Below are 12,479 nucleotides of genomic sequence, written 5' to 3' on the forward strand. Positions count from 1 at the left end.
CTCTGCCACCCAGGAGCAGGCCTAAGCCAGCACAGCGTTATCTCCCAAGGGGTCCCAGACTGCGAGAGGGCACAGGCCAGGCTGAGAGACCCCCCCCCCCTTCCCGCCGAGTGCACAAATTTTTGTGCACCGGGCCTCTAGTATTTTAAAAAAACACACACCCTGGTTATTCTCTCACCATGGGTCTCTTCAGCACATATGTATTCAATTAGCACTTTGCTTATTTTGCACTTACTTATATATGACCTCACTGTAAATGCTACTTTATATTCATCCAAATGTTTTGCCTTCCTCAATGATTATAAACCTGCTTAATGAAAGGTGCTTAATGACTGCTGGATGAACAAATGAACCCCGTTTGTCATTGACATTCTTATACCAGACCACCTCTACCATAACATCTTTAGTAAGACTGAAATGCCTATGAATGCTACTGAAATGTCTTGCCCCTTCTAGAAGTCCTTCCTCTGATCCCTCTTACACTCTCTAAATTAACAGAACAACTGTTTATAGAAGAACAGAGGAAGGGGAAAAGAAAAAAGATGAGAAAAATTAATAGGTAGCAAAGAAGCCAAGAGAGAAATGGCAAGTGGTGCTTAAACAGGAAAAAAAAATCCTTTTAGGCAAGTCATTCAAAGATTTTTTTAAAAAACACAGACACAAAAAAAACACAGAAATTGCCCAGCCTATCTGGCTCAGTGGTTGAACGCCGACCTACAAACCGGGAGATCACAGATCGATTCCCAGTCAGGGCACATGCCTGGATTGTGGGCTCGATCCCCAGTTAAGAGACATGCAGGAGGCAGTCAATAGATGATTCTCTCTCATCACTGATGTTTCTCTCTTATATCTCTCCCTTCCTCTCTGAAATCAATAAAAATATACTTTTTAGCAAAACAACACAGAAATTACATACTTCCTGATTTGATAAATATGAAGAACACAGCTATCACCTCTGATGTATTCTTTTGTTTCATAAACTTATCAAGAAAGTTAGTGTACAAAACATAAATGTAGCACTCAAAGAATTTTCATAATGAACACAATCTCGTAAACAGCATCCAGTTCAACAAACATTACCAGCCCTCAGAAATTCCTTTCCCAACGCCTTCAGTGACTATATACTGCCCTCAGGGTATGTGCTATCCAGACTTTTATCACCATAAAGTATATCTGCCTGTTCTTGAACTCTACATAATTGATTCACACATTGTTTCTGGCTTCCACTCAACAGTAGCACGCTCGTGAGATTTACTCATATCATGGTTTGTAGCTATAGTTACACTACATTCTTTTTCACTGTGTATAGTATTACAGTGTAAGATTATATTCCAACCTATTTCTTCGTTTCACTGATGTTCATTTGGCTAGTTTCCAATTTTGAGGTGTTCTAAATAGTAAAATTAAAACTAAATGCAATACATGACCCAGAGAAAAATCAGATTTGTTGTTCCACTTATTTATACATTGATAACAGGAATCAAATCTGCAAGCTTAATGTATGGGGAAGACACTCTAACCAACTCAGCTACCCAGCCAGGGCTTTATGTTTATTTTCTCAGTGTACAAAGCTATCACTGCAAGAGCAGTAACTACTTGGGAATGAATCTCAGGAAGACCTGAAGGTTGAGATGGCTAGCAGATGGTATGCCTGGGAAACAGAATTTCATCTCACCCGGCCTCAACATAAATGCTTAGGGAAGTGGTTGGGTTGTTCTGAAATAATGAGTGGATAAGAGGACAACATACAGTCAGAAATGGCCAGTAAAAACCCTCTGGGAACACGAGGGCAGAATCCTTCCCCCACACAGTCACATCACTCACAGAGGTACATTCCTGGCAGGAAGTAAGACACTAGAATGATGGTAGAGTGGGGCCTTGACTTACGAGTGTCCCGACTAACGAGTTTTTTGAGATATCAGCTGTCCCTCGGCCGATTTTTTGCATTGAGTTGATAGAGTAATTTGAGTTAACGAGCTCGGTCTCGGAACGAATTAAACTCATAAGTCAAGGCCCTACTGAACCTCCATTTGAGACATGCTACACAAGGCCCTGCACTGGGCAGTTATCTCTGAGGGTTTCCACATCCTCCACCATTTAGGAATCTTACATCTCTTTCTCATGGTGTAACAACCTTGCACTGGACCCAGTTCTCTTGAGCCCCATCCTCTAGTGCCCCTTACACTACTCCATAATGAGTATTATTACAGGTACTTGGGGTCTTCATAGGACTGCTAAGATCACAGAGGCAAGCACCTTTATTTTTAACTCTTCATTGTGACTGAGTGTTGGCCACATAGTAAATGCCAAATAAAGATTTTTGGGTGAATAAATGAACGATTACTTTACTGACTCATAAAGGAATCCTATCTAATAAAGAGGGAATATGCTAATTGACCCTCACACCATCACAAAGATGGTGGCGTCCACAGCCAATAAGGAGGGAATATGCTAATTGATGCCTCGCCCTCAAAGACAGCGGCGCCCACAGCCACAAGATGGCAGCACTCAGTCCCCTCAGCCCCGCCGGGGCAGCAGGTGCATGGCAAGGCCTCTGGAGTCCCCCAGTCCCCTCAGCCCCCCAACCGCCCAGGGCCAGCCCGAGGCGCAGGCAAGCCTCGGATGTCAGCTGCCCAGCCGCCCAGGGCCACCCAAGGCTCAGGTGACCAGGGCCGGCTGAGGCTTGCACTGCCAGCAGTGGCAGCAGCAGAGGTGTGATGGGGGTGTCGCCTTTCCCTGATCGCCGAGTCGCCTCCCACCCAAGGGTTTCCAGACTGTGAGAGGGGGCAGGCTGGGTTGAGGGACAACCCCCTCCAGTGCATGAATTTTCATGCACCGGGCCTCTATTTACTTAATAATATTTATACAACTAATAAGAATATCTAACACTACCATGCTTGCCAAATTTATTATCTCATAATGCCAAGAAACAGTGTTCTAAAGGGGGCGGGGGGGAGAATTAGACAAAACAAAGGAAAGGCCAACCACATTTCTTTTCCTGTCCCCACTGTGCTCCCCATTCAGCCCAGAGATTTTGCACACTATTCTTCTCTTGCAAGTCTCCAAGCCCCTATAGTACCCTCTGCTGGCTTTCCCAGCAGGGCCTTCACCCTGCTAACTCTTCCCTCCTGCTACTCTGCCTCCTATGAGCTTTTTCATGTTCATGACGACCAAGTTCTCCCAGCTCTCACCTCGGGTAAAACCCAGCCACCACATGAGAGAGCCCAAATGGAGGCTCTGCTTGCTCAGTGACACAGGTGCACTCCAACACCTCCTATCTCTAAAATTCTACCGTGCTTCCTCATGCCCTCCTCTAGACACTCTACATGCTCCAAAGGTTTCAGGTATATTAGTTCTCTCTAACACAAAGCTACTAATAAGTGACCGACACAGGGGGCACTCAATAAATACATGCTGAATGAACGAGATCAGAGGTCCCATCTTTTGCTGCTTTTCTCTTGATCTCAAGCCCTCAGTACCCTTCAATGATGGACACAGATTAGATGCTGAGAGGATCCTAATGACCAACCTGTCTCATCACAAACGGAATAACTACCTTGTGTTTTCTTGCCCTTGCCTGCTCCTCTCCTGACACAGGAATGTGCCTAGCCAGTTCTCACAGCCTTGGTCATGTTCTTTCTCTGGTCCTGTTTACTCATCTCCATGAAACCCCCTTCCTTTGTCAGTAGCACCAGATTCTGAAATCTGGGGCAAGGTTGTAGCTTCCAAAATGCCTCAGTTTCTTACCTGTGGGATGGAAACAGTCTTACCTGAACAGTCCTGTGGTTCCACGTATTCCCCAAAGCAGTCTATCTGGGCTGGGGTCACATGCCTCCACTCTTCCTCTGGGAAGGGCAGAGCCATATCTTTAAATGGTCCCAACCCCTGAAACAAAAGGAGACTGCTGTGAGTAAAGAAATGATCCCGAAGTAGGAGCAAACCAAAAACATAGAGACCACAGGGGCCAAAACTTTAGGAAAGAACAGAGCAAAAGATGCAAGGAACCAGTGTCCCCAGCTGGCTTTGGGAGCAGAAGTACCTGCCTCTAGACAATTTAATGACAGAATAATGGACTTGTTTGAGCCATTTTATTTCTAAGTTTCTGCTGCAGATGCTCAGTTTGTACCCACTAAACACAGTATCCAATTTCTACTTTCCAATCTCCTCCACTCAATCATCAAGCTTGATCAAGCCTGAGAGCTGCTATTTACCCCTTCAGCTCGAACTAATTTTCCCTCAGAAATAAGTAAACATTAGGCAAGCTCTGTCTTAATAATGCCTTGTTAAAATAAATGCATTGCCATTCATGATACCATAAAGAACTATTATGGTAGACAAGGAGGGTCTGACCAAATTAAAACACACTGGTGTCATTCTGTATTTTCTCCAAACCTTGTTCATAGAAAACAGAATAGGAAATGACACAGGCATCAAATCTTACCCAATTCTGCTTTAGCTACATCAGACCTGACTTACTTCTCTTTTTTACTTTTTCTTTCTTTCTTTTTTTTTTTTTTTTGCCAAATGACATTTTTCCTTCTACAATGAACTCTTTAAGACTCACTGTCCCTTTCAAGGAAATGTGCCACCCTGGAAATCCCTCCTCCCTGGTAATCTCATAGAAGATACTTACACTGTGGCAAGAGTGCCCCATCTTTGCTCTAGTTACCCCGACTCATGGCAGGCTAAGAAGTGCAAACAAGACCAAAACTCCCGGTTTTGGTCTTAAGTAGGGGCCAGACAGACCACTCTGCTCAGCACTCCTGAGGCCCCAACCCTCAGTCAGCTACACTCCTGCTGACGTGGGGGGTGGAGAGGTCCAGAGGAAGAACAGCAGCAAAGTATCCACAAAGACTATCCACAAAGGGTTACTGATCTCCTGACCAACCACCACAGCCTAGATCAGGCCTATGGGTTTCTATCAACAATGCCTTCCTCCTCACTATTAAAAGAGTAATAATGGGTCAATTAAAACAACTCAGAGAGTAATACAAAAAAGGGAAGTAAGCCTTATGCCTGGACCAAAAGGTATAGGCTCAGTACAAATTAACAACTGAGGTTGGTGAAGTGGAGAACAAAGCCCGTCAGGACAAGAAAGGTAGAATAATTCCACTTTGTGGTTGGAGGCCTGTTGTGCATAGAAATCCTGGGGAAAGTGAACCTCATTCAAAGCTACATCACGATCACCAGAAGGGCAGAGGCACAGCTCACCTGGGACCCAGCTGTGAGGAACCCAACTGCCATCTCTTGGTCTCTAGTGTTCACTGTGGGGAGGGCAGGACCAGCCTGAAGAATTGGAACAGCTGAGCAGATAGAAAAAAACATGAGCAGGATTAGTGCTATCTTACAGTTAGCTCATTCAAAGGTATCCACTGCTGATTCACAGAACCCCAGAACCCAAAGACTCCAGACAGATAGGGGTCTGGGTGTACCCTACACTGTTCTCAGCTGAGAAAATGGTCCCAACGCAATACACCCTGTCCCTTCAGGACTATGGAGGCTCCCTAAGCTGGAAATAATTCCCTTTGAGATTCAGTAATACAATAAAGTCACACATGACTTTTAGGGATGTGGTTGGTCTGCTAACTTACAAGTATCTCTACATGTCAGCTGCTTATTTCCTGACGGTTTCTAGAAAGGATGTGAGGAAATAGAGACAAATGACAAGAGAGCATGATCCCAGATACTGCCTGATAAAATCAAAGAGTGAAGGTATTTCACTTCATCTCTCTCCTACTGAAGTCAAGGAAGTAGCCAGAAAAACTCAGAATTACACCTTGCACGTAGTTTACCAATTGCTGGGTTTGTAAAGGAAAGGGGTGGGGGAGGGCACAAAGCACCCTTACTGTGCCCTTACTTCCTTACTGTTTGCGTCTTACCTGGCTCCTGGAAGGCCTGTGTCGCAGCACCAGGGTCCTGATTGAGCTGCTCCTCAGTGCCTTGGTCTAGGCCTTGAACACCTTCCCCATGGGGCATCCCCCACTCAGGCTTGACCTCCACTGGTCCCAGGTGGACACCTGCTTCCCAAGGGCCTCTGCAAAGTGCTGTCTCCTCCTGCTCTCCCTGCACGTGGCATGGAACCTAAGAACAGGCCCCAAAACCTATTTAGAATGAGGCCTTGTTATGAAGGGAGTTAAATAAAACCTAAAGAAAGAGGCAATAAAAGAATCATTCCAGCTTCAGGGGAAAGGGGCAGGTGGCTCAGCTCTTCGCCAGGACATCAGTGAGAAGGTGAAAAGGAAGCTAAACTCCTTTCTCAAGCTCTAAGCAACTTTTATGTATCCATGCCATTTTATAAGGGTCCTGTCTGCCTCAATATAGGTCAAATCCTACCATGAATAACATCACAAAGAGCCAAAATATTGTCTCACTACTAGAAAAAAATTCCCCAGTTGCAGATAATGAAAGTAAAAAAATACAAAGCCTAAACTCTGCAACAAATTAGCTAGTGAGCCTGGCCAGCATGGCTCAGTGGTTGAGAGTCCACCTATGTACCAGGAGATCACAATTCGATTCCCGGTGGGGGCACATGCCTGGATTGTGGGCTCGATTCCTGGTGTGGGACGTGCGGGAGGCAGCTGGTCAATGATTCTCTCATCATTGATGTTTCTATCTCTCTCTCCTCCCCCTTCCTCTCTGAAATCAATAAAAATATTTTGTTTTAAAATATTTTGTTTTAGCTAGTAAAAAAAGTCACTCTCTTCTTTCCCAAAAATCAGGTGGCTGTATTAGAGAGTGACAGAGACATGACCAGAGTCTAAGGAAGCATCTGCGGTGCAGTTACTCGGTGTCACCAGACCACCACTACAGAACCGCTATGTGAGCCATTTGAGCCGACGTCCCAGATGTGGAAACAGCACCATTACAGACAACTCTCCTCAATAAGAATATCCATCAAGCAGACTTCCCTGCATTCCCACCTCAGCTCTGCCTAAAGAAGACAGGGTCTAGGAGGGACCTTGGAATCCACCACAACTGCCTTTTTTGGTCTGAGGCTCACAGGAACATCTGGTCAGGTTTCTGCCCTGATGACCAAAACGGAATCCCTGGGAATGGCTTTTCTTGCTGTAAACTCCACTGCTACCCTTCACCCACCCCCACCCCCCCAAAAAGTACATGTGGGAGTACAGGAACAGAGAGAGATTCTGCACCTCATCTACTCCCACGCTTCCACAAACCTTCCAATTCTTTAAATCTCCTCTCTCCACACCAACAAAACCAGACCCAAGACACCCTTCTCACCCACCGCCTTGGCCTCCAGTGCTCTCTCTGTGAAGTCCTCCACCATGGCCACTAGGGCCTTGCCACTCTCTGGGCCATGCTCCCGAATCCAGGCATAGAACTCCCGGGGCAGGATGGTCAGGAACTGCTCCAGCACCAGCAGCTCCAGGATCTGCTCCTTGGTGTGCAGCTCAGGCCTCAGCCACTGGCGACAGAGCTCTTGGAGTTTCCTGAGGGCTTCCTGGGGACCAGCTGCCTCCTGGTAGCGGAACTGCCGAAACCTCAGCCGAAAAGTCTCAGGACTAGGATCCTCCCTTCCCCTGCCCCATGGCAACTCTTTCTCCAATTTTACCACAGGAACACCCATCTGCTGCTGAGGGACTTCCGCCATCCCTGGACGCTCTTTAAGCATCTTCACACTCTCATCCAGGATGCTGAGGGTCTGTTGGGAAGACATGGACAAAGGAGACATGGACCAGCCCATCTCAGTTGTCTCTACATCAATGAATATTCTATTGGAGAACATGGCAATGACCTTCTAGGACAGCAGTCACCAACTGGTGGTCCATGGAGCACTGGTGGTTCGTGAGGTCTGAAAGTTGGCGACCACTGTTTTAGGAGACATTTAAAGAGACTGAACATATGTCTTGAAAATCATGTCAATTCAATTCAGTTATTTGTTAACCACCTAGTATGAGCTGAAAATAAATATAAAATGTATAGGGTTTAGCCCTAGCCGGTTTGGCTCAGTGGGTAGAGCGTCAACCTGCGGACCAAAGGGTCCCAGGTTCGATTCCGGTCAAGGGCACATGCCCAGGTTGCGGGCTCAATTCCCTGTGGGGAGTGTGCAGGAGGCAGCCAATCAATGATTCTCTCTCATCATGGATGTTTCTATCTCTCCCTCTTCCATCCTCTCTGAAATTAATTAAAAAAATATTTAAAAAAATAAAATGAAATATATAGGGTTTAGCTTTTACCCACAAGTACCTCAGGATTCCATTAGGGAGATAACACTCTATATATATAAAAGGTGAATATGCAAAGTGTCCCCTCAGGAGTGCAACTGGAAGGTCGATTGCTCACTGTGATGTGCGCTGACCACCAGGGGGCAGCATGGAAGGAAGGCCCCGATCTGCAGCTGGAAGGCCCTGATCAGCCCCTATCCGCCCTGATCGCAGGCCAGGCCTAGGGACCCTACCTGTGCATGAATTTCATGCACCAGGCCTCTAGTCAGATAATAATATAAGATGGATGATAATTACATCCATCACCTGGGCTCATTCTTCCAAAACCAAAGGATATAAACATTCAACACATATATATGCCAGACCCACAGAAACCAGAAATACAATAGAAAACAAGACAGACAAGATGCTTGTCCAGTGCAGCAAACAGAAAACAAAACAATTGTAAGCAAATAAATTAAAATTACAAATAGGGTCTGTTGGTAAGACAAACAGACAACGACCACAAATGAGACACAGACCAGTCCATCCCAACTGACTGTTGGGATAAGTTCTAGAAAGGATATAAGTAGGGTTTTCTGTTAATGGGGGACAAACAACTTCAAGAAGGCTTTTCTGAAGAGATGACACTAAGGTTGAGACCTGAAGGATGAGAATGAGCCAGTCATTCAAAGAACATTCCAGGCAAAAGCTTTGAGAATAAAAATTACTCTGCATGTCAGAGAACAAGCCAAAGTGCAGTGTAGCTTCAGCAGAGTAGGCCATGGTCAGAGCTACACAAGTAGAAAGAGAGGCATGCAACAACCAAATTATCCAGGTCCTGGGCCACAGTAAGAATTAAGGGCTTGCCCTAGCTGGTTTGGCTCAGTGAACAGAGCGTCGGCATGTGGACTGAAGGGTCCTGGATTCGATTCCGGTCAAGGGTACATGCCTGGGTTGTGGGCTCCATCCTCGGTGGGGGGGGTATGCAGGAGGCAGCCGATCAATGATTCTCTCTCATCACTGATGTTTCTCTCTCTCTCTTCCTCTCCCTTCTTCTCTGAAATCAATAAAAATATAAATAATAAAAAAGAATTAAGGGCTTTACTCTTATTTCTTGTTTTAGTAGGGAGCTACATGTTCTACAAAGGTCATTTTGCCTGCAATGTAGCAAGAACAGAGAGATAAAGGAGGGCAGCAGCACTTACTGTGGTCCAAGCAAATGACAGGACTTCGATCAGGATGGCGGCAAAGAAGCAGACAAAGTCAAGACATATTTTGCAGGTAAACCCAATAGATTTACTGGTTGGTGGCTTGGGTGTGTGCTCAACCTAAAGACAACAGAGCAACATATATACCATTATTATAATTGATTGAATGAGTTCTAATTTGTGTAGCTTTTACCATTTAGAAAGCATGTGAACACATACCCTCATTTAATACTTACAACAATTCTGTTAAAATAGTGAGTTCTACTTCCCCTACTTTTCAGATGCATAAACTGAAGATGTAAGAGGTGAGATGGCTGGCCAAGGTCAGCATCCCAAAATGAGAAACATGGGAAGCCAAAAAGATAAAGGTAAAATGCAGGATCAAGTACTCACGAGAAAAAAAGAGGCTTGCACTACACTGGAGAATGAGTACTGTTTAATTCCACTGTGGGGCAAAGGGGGTGACTTAGGCTGGGGAAGCAGACCTAGAACTCCCAAGCAGGTAAGGGGCTCGGCTTTTAGAGGGAGGGGAGGTCACTCTAAATGGAGCAAAGAATGAGCCACTGGTAGGAGGCAAATCCGAAGCTTCTGCTTAATATCCCATCAGGTGTTTATGTATTTACCTGCTCTTCTTAAATCTACTTTACATTTTCAGTCTATTCATTTTCTCTCCTGCATCAATTGAGCTTGCTCTTTCATGACTTCCTAGCTATTGCATTTATCCCACGATAGCGCAAATGTTTACCAACGTGTCCCTACCAGATTCCCCACCAGAAGGCAAGAAAAATCCTCACTCATCTTTTATTCCTGACACCTGACAAACAGAACGCGCCCCATAACTATTCGTCATCCTACGTGTTGCTCTACAATAACTACTTTCACGTTTCAGAGAGTTCCGTTTTGGTGCCAGGTCTCCGGTTCGTGGACCACTACCACGCGTTAGGCCCACCCCGGCCGGGCGGGATCAGCATCCCTCCTACCTGAGCCAACCGCGGGCGTCGCTCACCCCCGCCGCCAGGCCTAGGTGCGCGGCGGGCGGCTCCGAGGAGACGCGCCTCCCGCAATCTCAGCCCCTCCACCGTCCCCGACCTGCACCACCGCACGGCCCAGGCGCCCCGACCACCACCGCGCCTCGTGGCCCCAATCCGACTCTCACCCAAGGCCCCGCTACCGCGCCAAGTTCCCCAGTGCCCTCCGAGGACCGGAAGTAGGCGAACGCTGTCAGACAGGTGCGTAAGGGGAGGGTCTCTTCCGTTTCCTCTCTAGGACTCTCGGAGGTCGGTGCGACTCGATGGTCGCTCCTCCCCAGGCACCGTTCAGGGGCCCGTGGGACCGCGAGGGGCTCTTTACCTGGCTACCTGGTTTCTTCGGGGCTCTCGGTCGCCAGGCCCCTTAGCGCCCCCATGCCTTTCCACCTGCTTCCCCTCTGTGGGGGAGGGCTCTGCAGACGTGCACCGGGCACTGCGCCTCCCTCTCGGTCTAGGGCAGTGGTTATCAACCTTCCTCAAACTGCGACCCTTTAATACAGTTCCTCCTGTTGTGGTGACCCCCAACCATAAAATTATTGTCGTTGCTACTTCATAACTGTAATGTTGCTACTGTTACGAATCGTAATGTAAATATCCAGGATGTATTTTCTTTTCTTCTTTTTTTTTAGGCTTTTCTTTTTTTTTTTACAGGATGTACTTTCATTGTTACAAATTGAACATAAAGCATAGTGATTAATCACAAAAACAATATGTAATTATGTATGTGTTTTCCAATGGTCTTAGGCGACCCCTGTGAAAGGGTCATTCGACCCCCAAAGGGGTCGCGACCCACAGGTTGAGAACCGCTGCTCTAAATTCTTTCAAGGACAAACTCAAGACTTTCTAAGGCTTCCTGGGCTCACACTAGTTCACAGGGATCTCCTCTTGTAAACTTCTACATTATTTATTATTCTATGACCTTTCACAGTTAAGTATTCCAACTCAACTCTAAGCTCGGGGGTGGGTAGGGGTTAGGTGGGTTTATTTTCAACTTAGTTTCAACACCTCATAAATAATAATTCAGTAAATACTTGCTGAATGAAATATTAGCCTAAGAACACCATTAGAACACTGTATGTGTGAAAGAAAATCTCCGCAAACATAAGCCATCTCAAGTCCATGATGTGCAATATCTAAGCTTTTGTCCTCCAATTAAATAATCAAGTCCACCTTTTTTTAATAGCCAGACATATATACCAGATAATAGTGAGATGGAAGATTGAAATTAAAATACAGATATTTATAGTTTAACTTCATCTTCCATCAGCAGGTGGCTAGCTTTTCTATTGGATTACATAGGCAGGCACCCTCTTGCAGTTTATGTCTTGAGTGGAAAATGTATCTTCCCTAAAGGTGAAGGAGAGCTCTTTTCCTGGTACTTGGGTTATGGGAGTTATTTTGCTGGGTTCATTCACTTATTTACCCACACAACATTCACTGAGCTTCTCCAAAGACAAAGCAAGTTAGCAGGTGCTGGAATGATAGCTTTTCAAGACTTAGTGCTATGATAGTGCTCCTGCAGGTTTGCTCGACATAGAGAGGAAACATTAGTTATAGGCTTTGTTTACATGTAATAGAGCTTTAGGAAATAAATAAATAAATAAATAAATAAATAATCAGTAGTCTTGATAAATACCAGAACCCTAAGTGTAAGGTTAATCATGTCCATCTGATGTGAGGCCATGGTTAAAAGGACAAAGTTTAGCCCTAGGTGGTTTGGCTCAGTGGATACAACATTGGCTTGCGGACTGAAGGGTCGCAGGTTCGATACCGGCCAAGGGCACATGCCTGGGTTGCGGGCTCAATCCCCGGTAGCGGGCATGCAGGAGGCAGCTGATCAATGATTCTCTCTCATCATTGATGTTTCTCTCTCTCATCCTCTCCCTTACTCTCTTGCCGGGGTCCAACCCCAGCAGGTCCAGGGGTCCCCAAAGGTGTGGACGGAGTCGGCGAAGAAGGAATGACATGGAGACAGCATTCAGTTGATCAGCAGGCTTGCCAGGATCTCCAGCCAAGTTCTGGTCTGGATCTCCAGCGAAGTTCTGGGTCCATGTTCTCTTGCCAGGCTCTCCAGC

At 46.0% G+C, this 12,479-nt stretch overlaps 1 protein-coding gene across 1 annotated transcript in view; it reads right to left on the reverse strand.

Moving 5' to 3' along the window:
- The window catches only part of ZSCAN25 (zinc finger and SCAN domain containing 25), a 16,678-nt gene extending 6,081 nt beyond the window's left edge, over positions 1-10,597 (reverse strand). Inside the window, exons 1-6 of the mRNA XM_015557350.1 lie at positions 10,533-10,597; positions 9,374-9,496; positions 7,247-7,663; positions 5,880-6,081; positions 5,212-5,303; positions 3,771-3,885 (exon numbers count right to left, since the gene is read on the reverse strand). Of these exons, the coding sequence (XP_015412836.1) occupies positions 3,771-3,885; positions 5,212-5,303; positions 5,880-6,081; positions 7,247-7,633 (796 nt within the window). The 5' untranslated portion in view covers positions 7,634-7,663; positions 9,374-9,496; positions 10,533-10,597. The remainder of the gene's footprint in view (positions 1-3,770; positions 3,886-5,211; positions 5,304-5,879; positions 6,082-7,246; positions 7,664-9,373; positions 9,497-10,532) is intronic.
- Between the last annotated feature and the right edge of the window lie 1,882 nt (positions 10,598-12,479).

Source organism: Myotis davidii, unplaced genomic scaffold (genome assembly GCF_000327345.1).
Source record: "Myotis davidii unplaced genomic scaffold, ASM32734v1 scaffold1593, whole genome shotgun sequence".
In the NCBI taxonomy this organism is placed as follows: domain Eukaryota; kingdom Metazoa; phylum Chordata; class Mammalia; order Chiroptera; family Vespertilionidae; genus Myotis; species Myotis davidii.